A 13767-nucleotide genomic window follows, 5' to 3' on the forward strand; every position below is an offset into this window, starting at 1 on the left:
GCTATCACAGGTTATCTGGACAACACCGCTAGCCGTGGATCACCTATCACGATGTCTGGACAACACCGCTAGCCGTGACTCAACTATCACGATGTCTGGACAACACAGCTAGCCGTGACTCACCTATCACGATGTCTGGACAACACGGCTGGCCGTGGCTCACCTATCACAGATTGTCCTGACTACACGACTGGGCGTGGCTCAGTTAGTTGGTAGAGGGTCAATTGACTGTCTGGACCGTTCAGTTGGTATATAGGGTCAGCGATATCTTGACTGTCTGGACCGTTCAGCTGGTATAGAGGTTCAGCGATCTCTGGACTGTCTAGACTGCTCAGCTGGTCGAGTATCAGCGATCACTTGTCTCTCTGGACTGTTCAGATCAGTTGGATATGCTCTACTGTGTTTTGACTTAGGATTGACGATTGCTTCTGGTAATTTATGAAGCATCCGGTCTATCTGGGGATATTTATTCGTAGAATCGATGTCAAGATTATTTTAATACATTAAAAAGCAGTAAAAAAGAGAACCGGTGAAAGGGCTGTTAATTCGCCTTAGCATTTTTTTTCACAAACCCAATGACGTCTATTGTTTAATACAATGTTTAGCTTCCGTTTTTACACTACATCCGGTTTTGATTGTGTTTGTGGAGTATGCCTTTGATATCCGGTTTTCGAAAGGCCCTTTTATCTCCGATACTGTAACAACAACACTAAAATCTATAAAACTTTAGAATTGTTTGCTATCCTATTGCAGTATACTGTCAGGTTAATGCTCATATGACTTGTTATCGGCCGTCATGTAGCCTGGGGATTAGCGCTGCGGGCTTGGGCAAACACTTCAGCAGAAGTGCGGTTTGGGTGAACACATTTGATCTCCGTTTAATAACTGTGTAGGTTTTTTTTGCAGGTAGCAGATGGTGAGCATAGACAGTTAGCCAAAGCCTTCAGGTTAGCGGCTATTGCGGTCCAGTCAGCAAGACAAGATGGGCGACGACAATGGCTCATCCCTGGTGTCAAATATCTCCACTTCCGGTAAGTTTCAGTACCAAAGCAAAACTGTTTTTACGTTTTTGATTCCATGCTAACCCGCATAATTATAGCGGCAAGATGATCATTGTAAGATTTACTGAAGACTTTGTACAAACTCATGATCCACACATGTAATGTTCAAAATTAACGTCGTTGATGAAAACTGCACTTTCTTACTTTAAGTGTGTTCAAGTGATATGTTACATCCCTGGAAGACATTTGCTGATTGTTCACTTCAAACGGCTGAGCCAACTGACAGTTCCATTAAATCTGCCATTTGTCACAGTCCGCAATCGTCAGTAAAACACAGTGAGTTAGGGCTGTAGCGGTCGAAATTACGGGCTTGGTGAGCTTTAGTCTGGTAGCCATACCGTCATCACTACTTTGGCTGGAGGGTGTGCTTTGTTGTGCTTTGTCATGTAAAAGATGTGCAAACGTATAAAAGCAATTACGGCTTATTTGAGACCAACCACTGTAGCCATCAAACTCACATTGCCACATGTACATTGGTTACAAGGTTACATTGTGTTGCAATGTAGCTGGCCTGACCAATCAGCGACCAGTGATTCTGTCCAGTTGCTGTACAGAAAGATTTAGCGGAACTATTCGATCAGTCCCAAAAGTCCCTGAAGCAGTTCTATTTTTACGCTGCCCTCTGTGGCCCCCCGCTCCTCAATCCTAAGTCGAAAAGATACATTTGACTGAGCGTTTTACTGCTGGGGAACAGGAGAAATGTCAGACTGATCTGGCTATTTGATACAACATAAACATTCACAATCGTTCCACATATACAAGAGGACAAGGCAGCCTCATTGACTTTTGGACAGTACAAATATTTTATCCAGGATAAAGCAAGCTGCCTGACATGAACTGAGGGAGGTGTTATCTTCAAACATTTGTTTTATGTTTGTAATGACTGTGTTGGTAATAGATTTCGGTCTATTGACTCTGTGTGCCATTTGCAGATGACAAGTAACAGGCATTTGTCCGATTTGACCTGTTTTATCTGGCACCGAATTCTTTGATATCCCCGGCCTGAAGGCCCTATGTAGAAGACTTAAAGGAGAATAAACATAAACATTATGCCAAAATCAGAAAAAAGGGCGTCAAAACTGTTTTGCAAACATGATCTTAATATATTTTTTGATTTTTTTTTTCAATAGTTTTGTATGGTGGGTATTTGAGACCAACTTTTGGTATTTATCGTTGTTGCATAATAATGTTCTAGATAAGGATGTGATGCCTGTCTAATAAATTTATTTGAATGTAAATTTGTTGTTTATATCGAAACATATGCATTTAACCTAATTTATGATAATATGTAAGAGCATATTAAAAATATAAATGTGATCCAAATTGAGGTTTAATACATTTGTTAGCTGAAAAGAACAAATTGTAGTGCAAAAATATTTCTTAAACCTGTGTTACATCCTCATTTATGACATTATTAAAAAAAAACTATAAATACCAAAAGGAGGTCCCAAATACCCAAAATACAAAAATTATTTTCAAGCGTCTTTTTCTCCTTAAGGAAAAATCGGGAAAAAATTGAAGACCACATTTATTACTACTTTTCGCACTCTTTCATCTGAACTTTATGTCATTTTTATGTTTTCTCCAACAGATGTCTTCTTACCACATATATGGTAACAATGTATTCTCAATGAATTAGATCAAAGTAAATCCGTTAAATTAGTCCTAACCTGGCAGATCGTGTATGTGTTCACGTAGGCCGATGGTTACTCTGCAGCCTGTAAACTTTTTCTGCTGATAGCTTATTCTACTTGCAGCAAATTCATCACATTGTGTAAATACGGATGACAAACGTCCCTATGTATTGCTGGTGACGTTTCGATGTAGCTTCTAACATCCGTTTGGAACCAATTTTTGGGGGTATGAAAACGATGTTAGAAGCTACATGAAGACATTAATCTCAGTAATTGACGGAGTTTGTCATCCGTAAGCAGGACGGGTTACGTTCGCACAACTTACACCAGACCATATTTGGCTCTTAAAGAAGTTATTCTACGCGATCAGACATAACCTGCCGGGCCGGAAATGTGCCGCATTCCAGCATGTTGTGTGACGACGCATGCGCTGCACTTCCGCGTGTGATGACTGTGGCGGGCGGGTTAGTCTGTGATCGCCTTGAAACAAAGGCGGTTGTAAGGCACACAAGGCACTTCAGTCGGAAGTGTTACAGGCCGGTCCAAACAAACCCTCTCTTGTTTAATCTATATCAATCTCCAGCGTGTTGTCCCTCATTTCATTCCGAGCTGGTTGATTAAAAACTGCCTTTAGTTTAATTAATAACATATCACGCATTATATACAGTAAAAATATCTGGCAGTAGGCTACACTGCATTTTATGATTGGGTAGTAATATGGACAAGGCACAACACCGCCTTGCAGTCATCTTTAAGTACATAAACCAAGAAAATATACACAATTTCTTCATTAATTTGATTCGTGTTTTACGCCTCACATATAGGACGACAGTTGACGTTGTGGTGGGAGGAAACCATGCAAAACCCGCAGGGGACCCAAGACAATCCGCAGGCTGCTGGCACACCTTCCCACCTACAAATATACACCAGTATCATGTAAAGTAACGCCTAAAATGAGTGTGGACCTATGTAAATCGAAGATATGGCAATGTTGTAAACCTAGCCTTTTTGTCTACAGTACTACATGTAGATGCACTTGTCTGTGCAAACAAGGAAGTTGACATTGTACCACGCACAACCAGATTGAGGTCATTGCGTCCACGTAAAACCATGTAACTCAATACTCTTATCTAAGAAAACTATAAAACCAAACCTAATGGGCAATCATAGTGCTTGTTAATACCTGTGGTACTTGTAGTGATGTGTTAAAAGTTTTCATTTTCGCTGTGCATGTACTTGTGTTTTGTATATCTTGTTGAAACTTACGTAAAGTAATTTTGTTTGTTTACAAGCCGTTTTATGACTATTGTTTACCTTTCTGTGATTTTTCTTTTTTTTTTTTACTTTGTAACAACAATAAAAAATGTGTATAAAATGATGTCCATGAAGAGAAAACTTGTCATAGCCCAATATCTGCAGTTTTTTTAACCTCACGAGACAAACGTTAAGTGACCTAAGAAGTGTCCCCATACATGACGTATGTGGCTACAGATTCTGACTGATTACATACTGTGAATGCCCTACAAAGGCACGATTATTGTCTGAGCAATATGACCAAACAGTTTGTAACAGCGTCCAGTTGAACGGTATAGATCACACACACACGTTCCACAGTAATGCGTCCAACTGAACGGTATAGTTCACTTCCACACGTTCCACAGTAATGCGTCCAGTTGAACGGTATAGTTCACTCACACATTCCACAGTAATGCGTCCAGTTGAACGGTATAGTTCACTCACACATTCCACAGTAATGCGTCCAATTGAACGGTATAGTTCACTCACACATTCCACAGTAATGCGTCCAATTGAACGGTATAGTTCACTCACACATTCCACAGTAATATCACTGTAGAATATAGTCATTTGATAAGTGAGATCTAATGGTCTCACTCAAATCATAACATTTTGCCATTTGTGCCGTGCTGATTTAACAGGCTAACTCGATAAATGATTGATTGATTCATTGAGTGCTTATGGCTTAACGCCAGATCAGCAATATTCCAGCCACTGGGCGGCGAGAACACAGTTAAACCAGAAAGCAGTCAATGGCTTTCTGATTTGACTGGAAACAGTTAGAGGCGAACGGCAGTCAATGGCTTTGTGATTTGAGTGGGAACAGTTAGTGGTGAACGGCAGTCAATGGCTTTGTGATTTGACTGGAAACATGTAGTGGCGAACGGCAGTCAATGGCTTTCTGATTTGATCGGAAACAGTTAGTGGTGGACGGCAGTCAATGGTTTTTTGTGATTTGACTGGAAACAGTTAGTGGTGAACGGCAGTCAATGGTTTTTTGTGATTTGACTGAAAACAGTTGGTGGTGAACGGCAGTCAATGGTTTTTTGTGATTTGACTGGAAACAGTTGGTGGTGAACGGCAGTCAATGGCTTTCTCATTTGACTGGAAACAGTTAGTGGTGAACGGCAGTCAAGGGCTTTGTGATTTGACTGGAAACAGTTAGTGGTGGACGGCAGTCAATGGCTTTGTGATTTGACTGGAAACAGTTAGTGGTGAACGGCAGTCAATGGCTTTGTGGTTTGACTGGAAACAGTTACTGGTGAACGGCAGTCAATGGCTTTGTGGTTTGACTGGAAACAGTTGGTGGTGGACGGCAGTCAATGGCTTTCTGATTTGACTGGAAACAGTTGGTGGTGGACGGCAGTCAATGGCGTTCTGATTTGATCGGAAACAGTTAGTGGTAAATGGCAGGCAATGGCTTTGTGATTTGACTGGAAACAGTTAGTGGTTAACGGCAGTCAATGGCTTTGTGATTTGATTGAAAACGGTTAGTGGCGAAAGGCAGTCAATGGCTTTCTGATTTGACTGGAAACAGTTAGTGGTGGACGGCAGTCAATGGCTTTGTGATTTGACCGGAAAGAGTTGGTGGTGAACGGCAGTCAATGGCTTTCTGATTTGATCGGAAACAGTTAGTGGCGAACGGCAGTCAATGGCTTTGTGATTTGACCGGAAACAGTTAGTGGTGAACGCTGGTAAGTTATACACCGCCCATACTACATACACCGCCCATACCACATGCACTGCCCACACTACATGCACTGCCCACACTACATGCACTGCCCACACTATATAGACTCTACACACTACATACACTGCCTACACGACATACACCACTCACACTACATACACTGCACACATTACATGCACTGCCCACAATACATACACTGCCCACACTACATGCACTGCCCACACTGCATACACTGCCCACACTACATACACAGCCCATACTGCATACACTGCCTACACTACATACACCATTCACACTGCATACACTGCTCACACTACATGCACTGCTCACACTATATAGGCTCTACACACTACATACATTGCCTACACTACATAGACAACTCACACCACATACACCACTCACACTACATACACTGCCCACACTACATGCACTGCCCACACTATATAGACTCTACACACTACATACACTGCCCACACTACATGCACTGCCCACACTACAAACTACATAAAATGCCCAAATTGCATACACTGCCCACACTAAATACACAGCCCATACTATATAGGTTATAAACACTACATACATTGCCCACACTACCTACATTGCTCACAGTACATACACTGCCCACACTATAAACACTACATACATTGCCCACACTACCTACATTGCCCACAATACATACACTGCCCACACTACATGCACTACCCACACTATATAGGCTCTACACACTACATACACTGCCTACACTACATACACCACTCACACTATATGCACTGCCCACACTACATGCAGTGACCACACTATATAGACTCTACACACTACATACACTGCCTACATTACATACACCACTCACACTACATGATCTGCCCACACTACATGCATTGCCCACACTATGTAGACTCTACACACTACATATACTGCCTACACAACATGCACTGCCCACACTACATACACTGTCCACATTACATGCACTGCCCACACTATATAGACTCTAGACACTACATATATTGCGTACTCTACATGCACTGTCCACACTACATGTACTGCCTACACCACATGCACTGCCCACACTATAAAGACTCTACACACTACATGCATTGCCTACACTACATACACCACTCACACTACATGCATTGCCCACACTACATAAACTGCCCACACTACATGCACTGCCCACACTACATACACTGCCCACACTACCTTCACTGCTCACACTACATACACTGTCCACACTACATGCACTGCCTACACCACATGCACTGCCCACGCTATATAGACTCTACACAATACATGCATTGCCTACACTACATACACCACTCACACTACATACTCTATCCACACTATATAGACTCTACACACTACATACACTTTCTACACTACATAGACCACTTACACTACATACACTGCCCACACTATATAGATTCTACACACTACATACTGTGCCTCCACTACATACACCACTCTCACTACAAACACTTCCCACACAACATGCACTGCCCACACTATATAGACTCTACACACTACATACACTGCCTACACTACATACACTGCCCACACTACATGCACTGCCCACACTACATGCACTGCCCACACTATATAGACTCTACACACTACATACACAGCCCACACTACATACACTGCCCACACTACATACACTATCCATACTACATACACTGCCCATACTACATACACTGCCCACACTATATAGACTCTACACACTACATACAACGCCCACACTACATACACTGCATACACTACATACACCACTCACACTACATGCACTGCCCATACTATATAGGCTCTACACACTACATACACTGCCCACACTACATACACTGCCCACACTACATACACTGCCCACACTATAAAGACTCTACACACTACATACATTGCCCACACTACATACACCACTCACACTACATGCACTGCCCATACTATATAGGCTCTACACACTACATACATTGCCTACACTACATAGACCACTCACACCACATACACCACTCACACTACATACACTGCCTACACTACATACACTTCCCACACTACATACACTGTCCACACTACACACACCATTCCCACTACATGCACTGCCCATACTACATGCACTGCCCAAACTCTATGGATTCCACACACTACATACACTGCCTACACTACATACATTGCCCACACAACATACACTGCCCACACTACATACACCACTCACACTACATGCACTGCCCAAACTCTATAGACTCAACACACTACATACACTGCCTACACTACATACACCACTCACACTACATACACCACTCACACTACATACACTGCCAACACTACATACACTGCCCACACTATATAGGCTCTACACACTACATACATTGCCTACACTACATACACCACTCACACTACATACACTGCCCACACTACATGCACTGCCCACACTATATAGACTCTACACACTACATACACTGCCAACACTACATACAACACTCACACTACATACACTGCCAGCACTACATATACTGCCCACACTATATAGACTCTACACACTGCATACACTGCCTACACTACACACACCACTCACACTACATACACTGCCCACACTACATACACTGCCCACACTTTATAGACTCTACACACTACATACACTGCGTACACTACATACACCACTCACACTACATGCACTGCCCACACTACATGCACTGCCCACACTATGAAGACTCTACACACTACATGCACTGCCTACACTACATGCACTGCCTACACTACATACATTGCCCACACTACATACACTGCCCACACTATATAGACTCTACACACTACATACACTTTCTACACTACATACACCACTTACACTACATACACTGCCCACACTATATAGACTCTACACACTACATACATTGCCTCCACTACATACACCACTCTCACTACAAACACTGCCCACACACCATGCACTGCCCACACTATATAGACTCTACACACTACATGCACTGCCCACACTACATGCACTGCCAATACTATGTAGACTATACACACTACATACACTGAATACACAACATACACCACTCACACTACATACATTGCCTACACTACATACACCACTCACACTACATGCACTGCCCATACTATATAGGCTCTACACACTACATACACTGCCCACACTACATAAAGTGCCCACACTACATACACTGCCCACACTATAAAGACTCTACACACTACATACATTGCCCACACTACATACACCACTCACACTACAAACACTGCCCACACTACATACACTGCCAACACTATATAGACTCTACACACTACATATCCTGCCTACACTACATACACCACTTACACTACATACATTGCCCACACTACATGCACTGCCCAGACTATATAGACTCTACACACTACATACACTGCCTACACGACATACACCACTCACACTACTTACACTGCCTACACCACATACACCACCCACACTACATACACTGCCCACACAACATGCACTGTCCACACTATATAGACTCTACACACTACATACACTGCCCACACAACATGCACTACCCACACTATATAGGCTCTACACACTACATACACTGCCTACACTACATACACCACTCACACTACATACACCACTCACACTACATACACTGTCTACACTACATTCACCACTCACACTACATACACTGCCCACACTACATACACTGCCCACACTACATACACTGCCCACACTACATGCACTGCCCACACTATATAGACTCTACACACTACATACACTGCCTACACTACATATACCACTCAGACTACATACACTGCTTACACTACATGCACTGCTCACACTATATAGACTCTACACACTGCATACATTGCCTACACTACATAGACCACTCACACTACATACACCACTTACACTACATACACTGCCCACACTACATGCACTGCTCACACTATATAGACTCTACACATTACATACACTGCCTACACTACATGCACTGCCTACACTACATACCCCACTCACACTACACACACTGCCCACACTACATGCACTGCCCACACTGCATGCACTGCCTACACTACATACACCACTTACACTACATACACTACATGCACTGCCCACACTATATAGGCTCTACACCCTGCATACACTGCCTACACTACATACACTGCCCACACTACATACACTGCCCACACTACATGCACTGCCCACACTACATGCACTGCCCACACTATATAGACTCTACACACTACATACACTGCCTACACTACACATACCACTCACACTACATACACCACTCACACTACATACACTGCCCACACTACATGCACTTCCCACACTATATAGACTCTACACACTACATACACTGCCTACACTACATGCACTGCCTACACTACATACACCACTACATACACTGCCCACACTACATGCACTGCCCACAGTACATGCACTGCCTACACTACATACACCACTCACACAACATACACTGCACACACTACATGCACTGTCCACACTATATAGGCTCTACACACTGCATACACTGCCTACACTACATACACTGTCCACCGGGCTTTGCCCGGTTTCCTTCCACCGTCATGCTGGTTACCGTGATATAAGTGGAGTATTTTTGAGTACTGTGTAAAACACAAGTTAAATAAATACATCACTAAATCACTGCATACATTGCGCACACTACATACATATGTCCACTGTACAGATTATTAGCACTGTATTTTTTTCTCCTCCCAGCCTGTGCCCGATTGCTGATCCCCTCTCTGACCGGACCCACTCCCGCTCTGCTCTTCAAGGAAGTCGCCACGCCCATCATACTTCTGTTTGGAATCGTTGGTAACCTGTTGTCCTTCATCGTGATGAGTTCCAGAATCTTGAGGAGGAAGTCATACAGCCAGTACCTCTGCGCCCTCGCTCTGTTTGACAGCTTTAACCTCGTGGATCGAGAGATCCGAGCCGTGGAGGAGCTGCTGGAATCCCTGGGTCGTCCACGTCTCTTACAGGTGAGTGTTGATTACGTCTGTTTCAACTGAATCTGTCAATCAAATCTTCTGGGAGAGTCTGTAAATCACGCCTGTTCCATGAGGGAGTGTCTGTCTTATTTGTTCCAGGTGAGTCTGTCATTCAAGTCTGTAGGTCTACCTGGTGAGTGTCAATCAAATCTGTTCCAGGTGAGTATGTCTTCACGTCTGTTCCAGGTGAGTCTCTTTTCACACCTGTTCCAGGTGAGTCTACCGTCATCGACTGTTCCAGGTGAGTCTGTCGCCATATTCAGTTCCAGTTGAGTTTCTCGCCATCGTTTATTCCAGGTGAGTCTGTCTGCGTCGTCTGATCCAGCTAAGCATAATTTACCTGTGATCCCTGGGTTGACCACATCTGTTCATGTAGCAGTGCCCATTCTGACGAGAGAGTAGTGTAGATATCAACTAGTAACTCGCGCGTAGTCTTCATGTCCTGGTGCCCATTTCAGCACGTCAGACGAATAGAAATTCTTGGCGTAAAATACAAATCAAATGAATAGATAAATAAACATTTTAATTTCACATGTATTTGTCTTGAATTGCAGGGGCTATCAACTGGTGGTTGTAAGCTACATCGCTTCATTCAGCACGTCTGTGTGTCCATGTCATCTTGGATCATTGTTCTTATGGCCGTGGAACGTTTCGTTGTCATCTTCTTCCCGTTTCGGCGTCACGTGATCTGTACACCGGGACGTTCCGTTCTGGCGATCATGTGCGCCCTGGGACTGATATGCTTGTCGCAAGTGTTTACGTTGGTGATGACAAAATACAGCGATCTGGCGGAACGCTGTACGCCTCATGCCCAGTTTAATCTGATTTACACGGAGCTTTACACATACTTTTATCTCTTGTGTTTAATTTTACTCTTTCCCACGGCCATCATCGTCGTCTGCAATCTCGCAGTCGTCCTGAAGATCTCCAAGTACAAGCGACTTAGGGAGGTAATCCGCTCCTCTGATCGCTCCGACCAGTTCATTTCTAGACAAGGCTTAAAGACGACGGTCATGCTGCTGACGATCTCGTCCGTGTATGTTCTCACGTTCCTGCCTTCCGTACTATCTATGTTCATCATCCAGGTGTCCATTATCGAGGAGAAACCGACGGAGGAAACCTGCGGGAAACTACTGGCCTTCCAACCTTACGGACATGTGCTCGAAGTTCTCTCCAGTATTAACTACGGTGTGAATTTCTACATTTATGTTCTGTCGGGAAAGGCGTTCAGATTCGAGCTACAGAAAATTTTACGTCGTGATAGCAGCACAGCAAGCACGAGAATTCGGAACGACATAGAAGGACTGTAGCCTTCATATCCACAATTGCATATGAGAGCCAATAGCTTCTTCCAGATATGGACTTTCCATATTTCCGGTTTACAGCTCTGACAGTTGTGGGCTCGTCAATATTGGGCAAATCCGTGAATACGCTTTTATCTTACACTTCTGACAGTTGTGGGCTCGTCAATATTGGGCAAATCCGTGAATAAGCTGTTGTCTTACAATTCTGACAATTGTGGGCTCGTCAGTATTGGGCAAATCCGTGAATACGCCGTTGTCTTACACTTCTGACAGTTGTGGGCTCGTCAATATTGGGCAAATCCGTGAATACGCTGTTGTCTTACACTTCTGACAGTTGTGGGCTCGTCAGTATTGGGCAAATCCGTGAATACGCTGTTGTCTTACACTTCTGACAGTTGTGGGCTCGTCAATGTTGGGCAAATCCGTGAATAAGCTGTTGTCTTACACTTCTGACAGTTGTGGGCTCGTCAATGTTGGGCAAATCCGTGAATACGCTGTTGTCTTACACTTCTGACAGTTGTGGGCTCGTCAATATTGGGCAAATCCGTGAATACGCTGTTGTCTTACACTTCTGACAATTGTGGGCTCGTCAGCATTGGGCAAATCCGTAAATACGCTTTTGTCTAACATTTCTGACAAACAATTGTTCAGCGGGGGTCGACAGATCAATAAATGGCTCGCAAATATCGCGGACAGAGAGAAAACATGTAATTGCATAGAGGAGTTTCAAATCGTTTCTATTTTGTGACATGATTCTCATTACAGTTACATGAAACCCTACACTCCGTGGTTATCATACACTTTTGTGAAGGTATAAAGTAAAAAAAAGTGGTTCCAAAGTTGTGACTTTTTTCCCAAGAAGTGAAGCCCGTGTTGCCTGTTGTAGTCATGGCTTCTATTCCAACGACTGTGACAGGCCCAGTCGCAGCCTATGTACTACCACATTCCATACTACTACTCACTGACCTCCCGGATCGTTCGAATCTCTGTGAGGACTTGTTTTCTACACTCACACATGTCAGTTTCCTACACTCACACATGTTAGTTTCCTACACTCACACATGTCAGTTTCCTACACTCACACATGTTAGTTTCCTACACTCACACATGTCAGTTTCCTACGCTCACACATGTCAGTTTCCTACACTCACACATGTCAGTTTCCTACACTCACACATGTCAGTTTCCTACACTCGCTCACACATGTTAGTTTCCTACACTCACACACATGTCAGCTTCCTACACTCACACATGTCAGTTTCCTACACTCGCTCACACATGTCAGTTTCCTACACTCACACATGCCAGTTTCCTACACTCGCTCACACATGTTAGTTTCCTACACTCACACATGTCAGTTTTCTACACTCACACATGTTAGTTTCCTACACTCGCATACACGTCAGTTTCCTACACTCACACGTCAGTTTTCTACACTCACACATGTTAGTTTCCTACACTCGCTTACACGTCAGTTTCCTGCACTCACACGTCAGTTTCCTACACTCACACGTCAGTTTCCTACTCACACGTCAGTTTTCTACACTCACACCTGTCAGTTTTCTACACTCACACCTGTCACTTTGCTACACTCACACACGTCAGTTTTCTACACTCACACATGTTAGTTTCCTACACTAGCGCACACCTGTCACTTTGCTACACTCACACCTGTCACTTTGCTACACTCACACACGTCAGTTTCCTACACTCGCACATGTAAGTTTCCTACACTTGCTCACGCGTCAGTTTTCTACACTCGCTCACACATGTCAGTTTCCTACATTCGCTTACTCGTA

General features: G+C 43.6%; 1 protein-coding gene across 1 annotated transcript; it reads left to right on the forward strand.

Moving 5' to 3' along the window:
- Positions 1–295: 295 nt before the first annotated feature.
- On the forward strand, positions 296–13179 carry LOC135463119 (FMRFamide peptide receptor frpr-18-like). Its single transcript, XM_064740440.1, has 4 exons — positions 296–431; positions 907–1031; positions 10390–10655; positions 11219–13179. Exons 2-4 carry the CDS (start codon positions 983–985, stop codon positions 11972–11974), a joined length of 1071 nt encoding a protein of 356 aa, XP_064596510.1. The 5' UTR covers positions 296–431; positions 907–982; the 3' UTR covers positions 11975–13179.
- The last annotated feature ends 588 nt before the right edge of the window (positions 13180–13767 follow it).

The sequence above is a fragment of the Liolophura sinensis genome, chromosome 2 (genome assembly GCF_032854445.1).
Source record: "Liolophura sinensis isolate JHLJ2023 chromosome 2, CUHK_Ljap_v2, whole genome shotgun sequence".
In the NCBI taxonomy this organism is placed as follows: domain Eukaryota; kingdom Metazoa; phylum Mollusca; class Polyplacophora; order Chitonida; family Chitonidae; genus Liolophura; species Liolophura sinensis.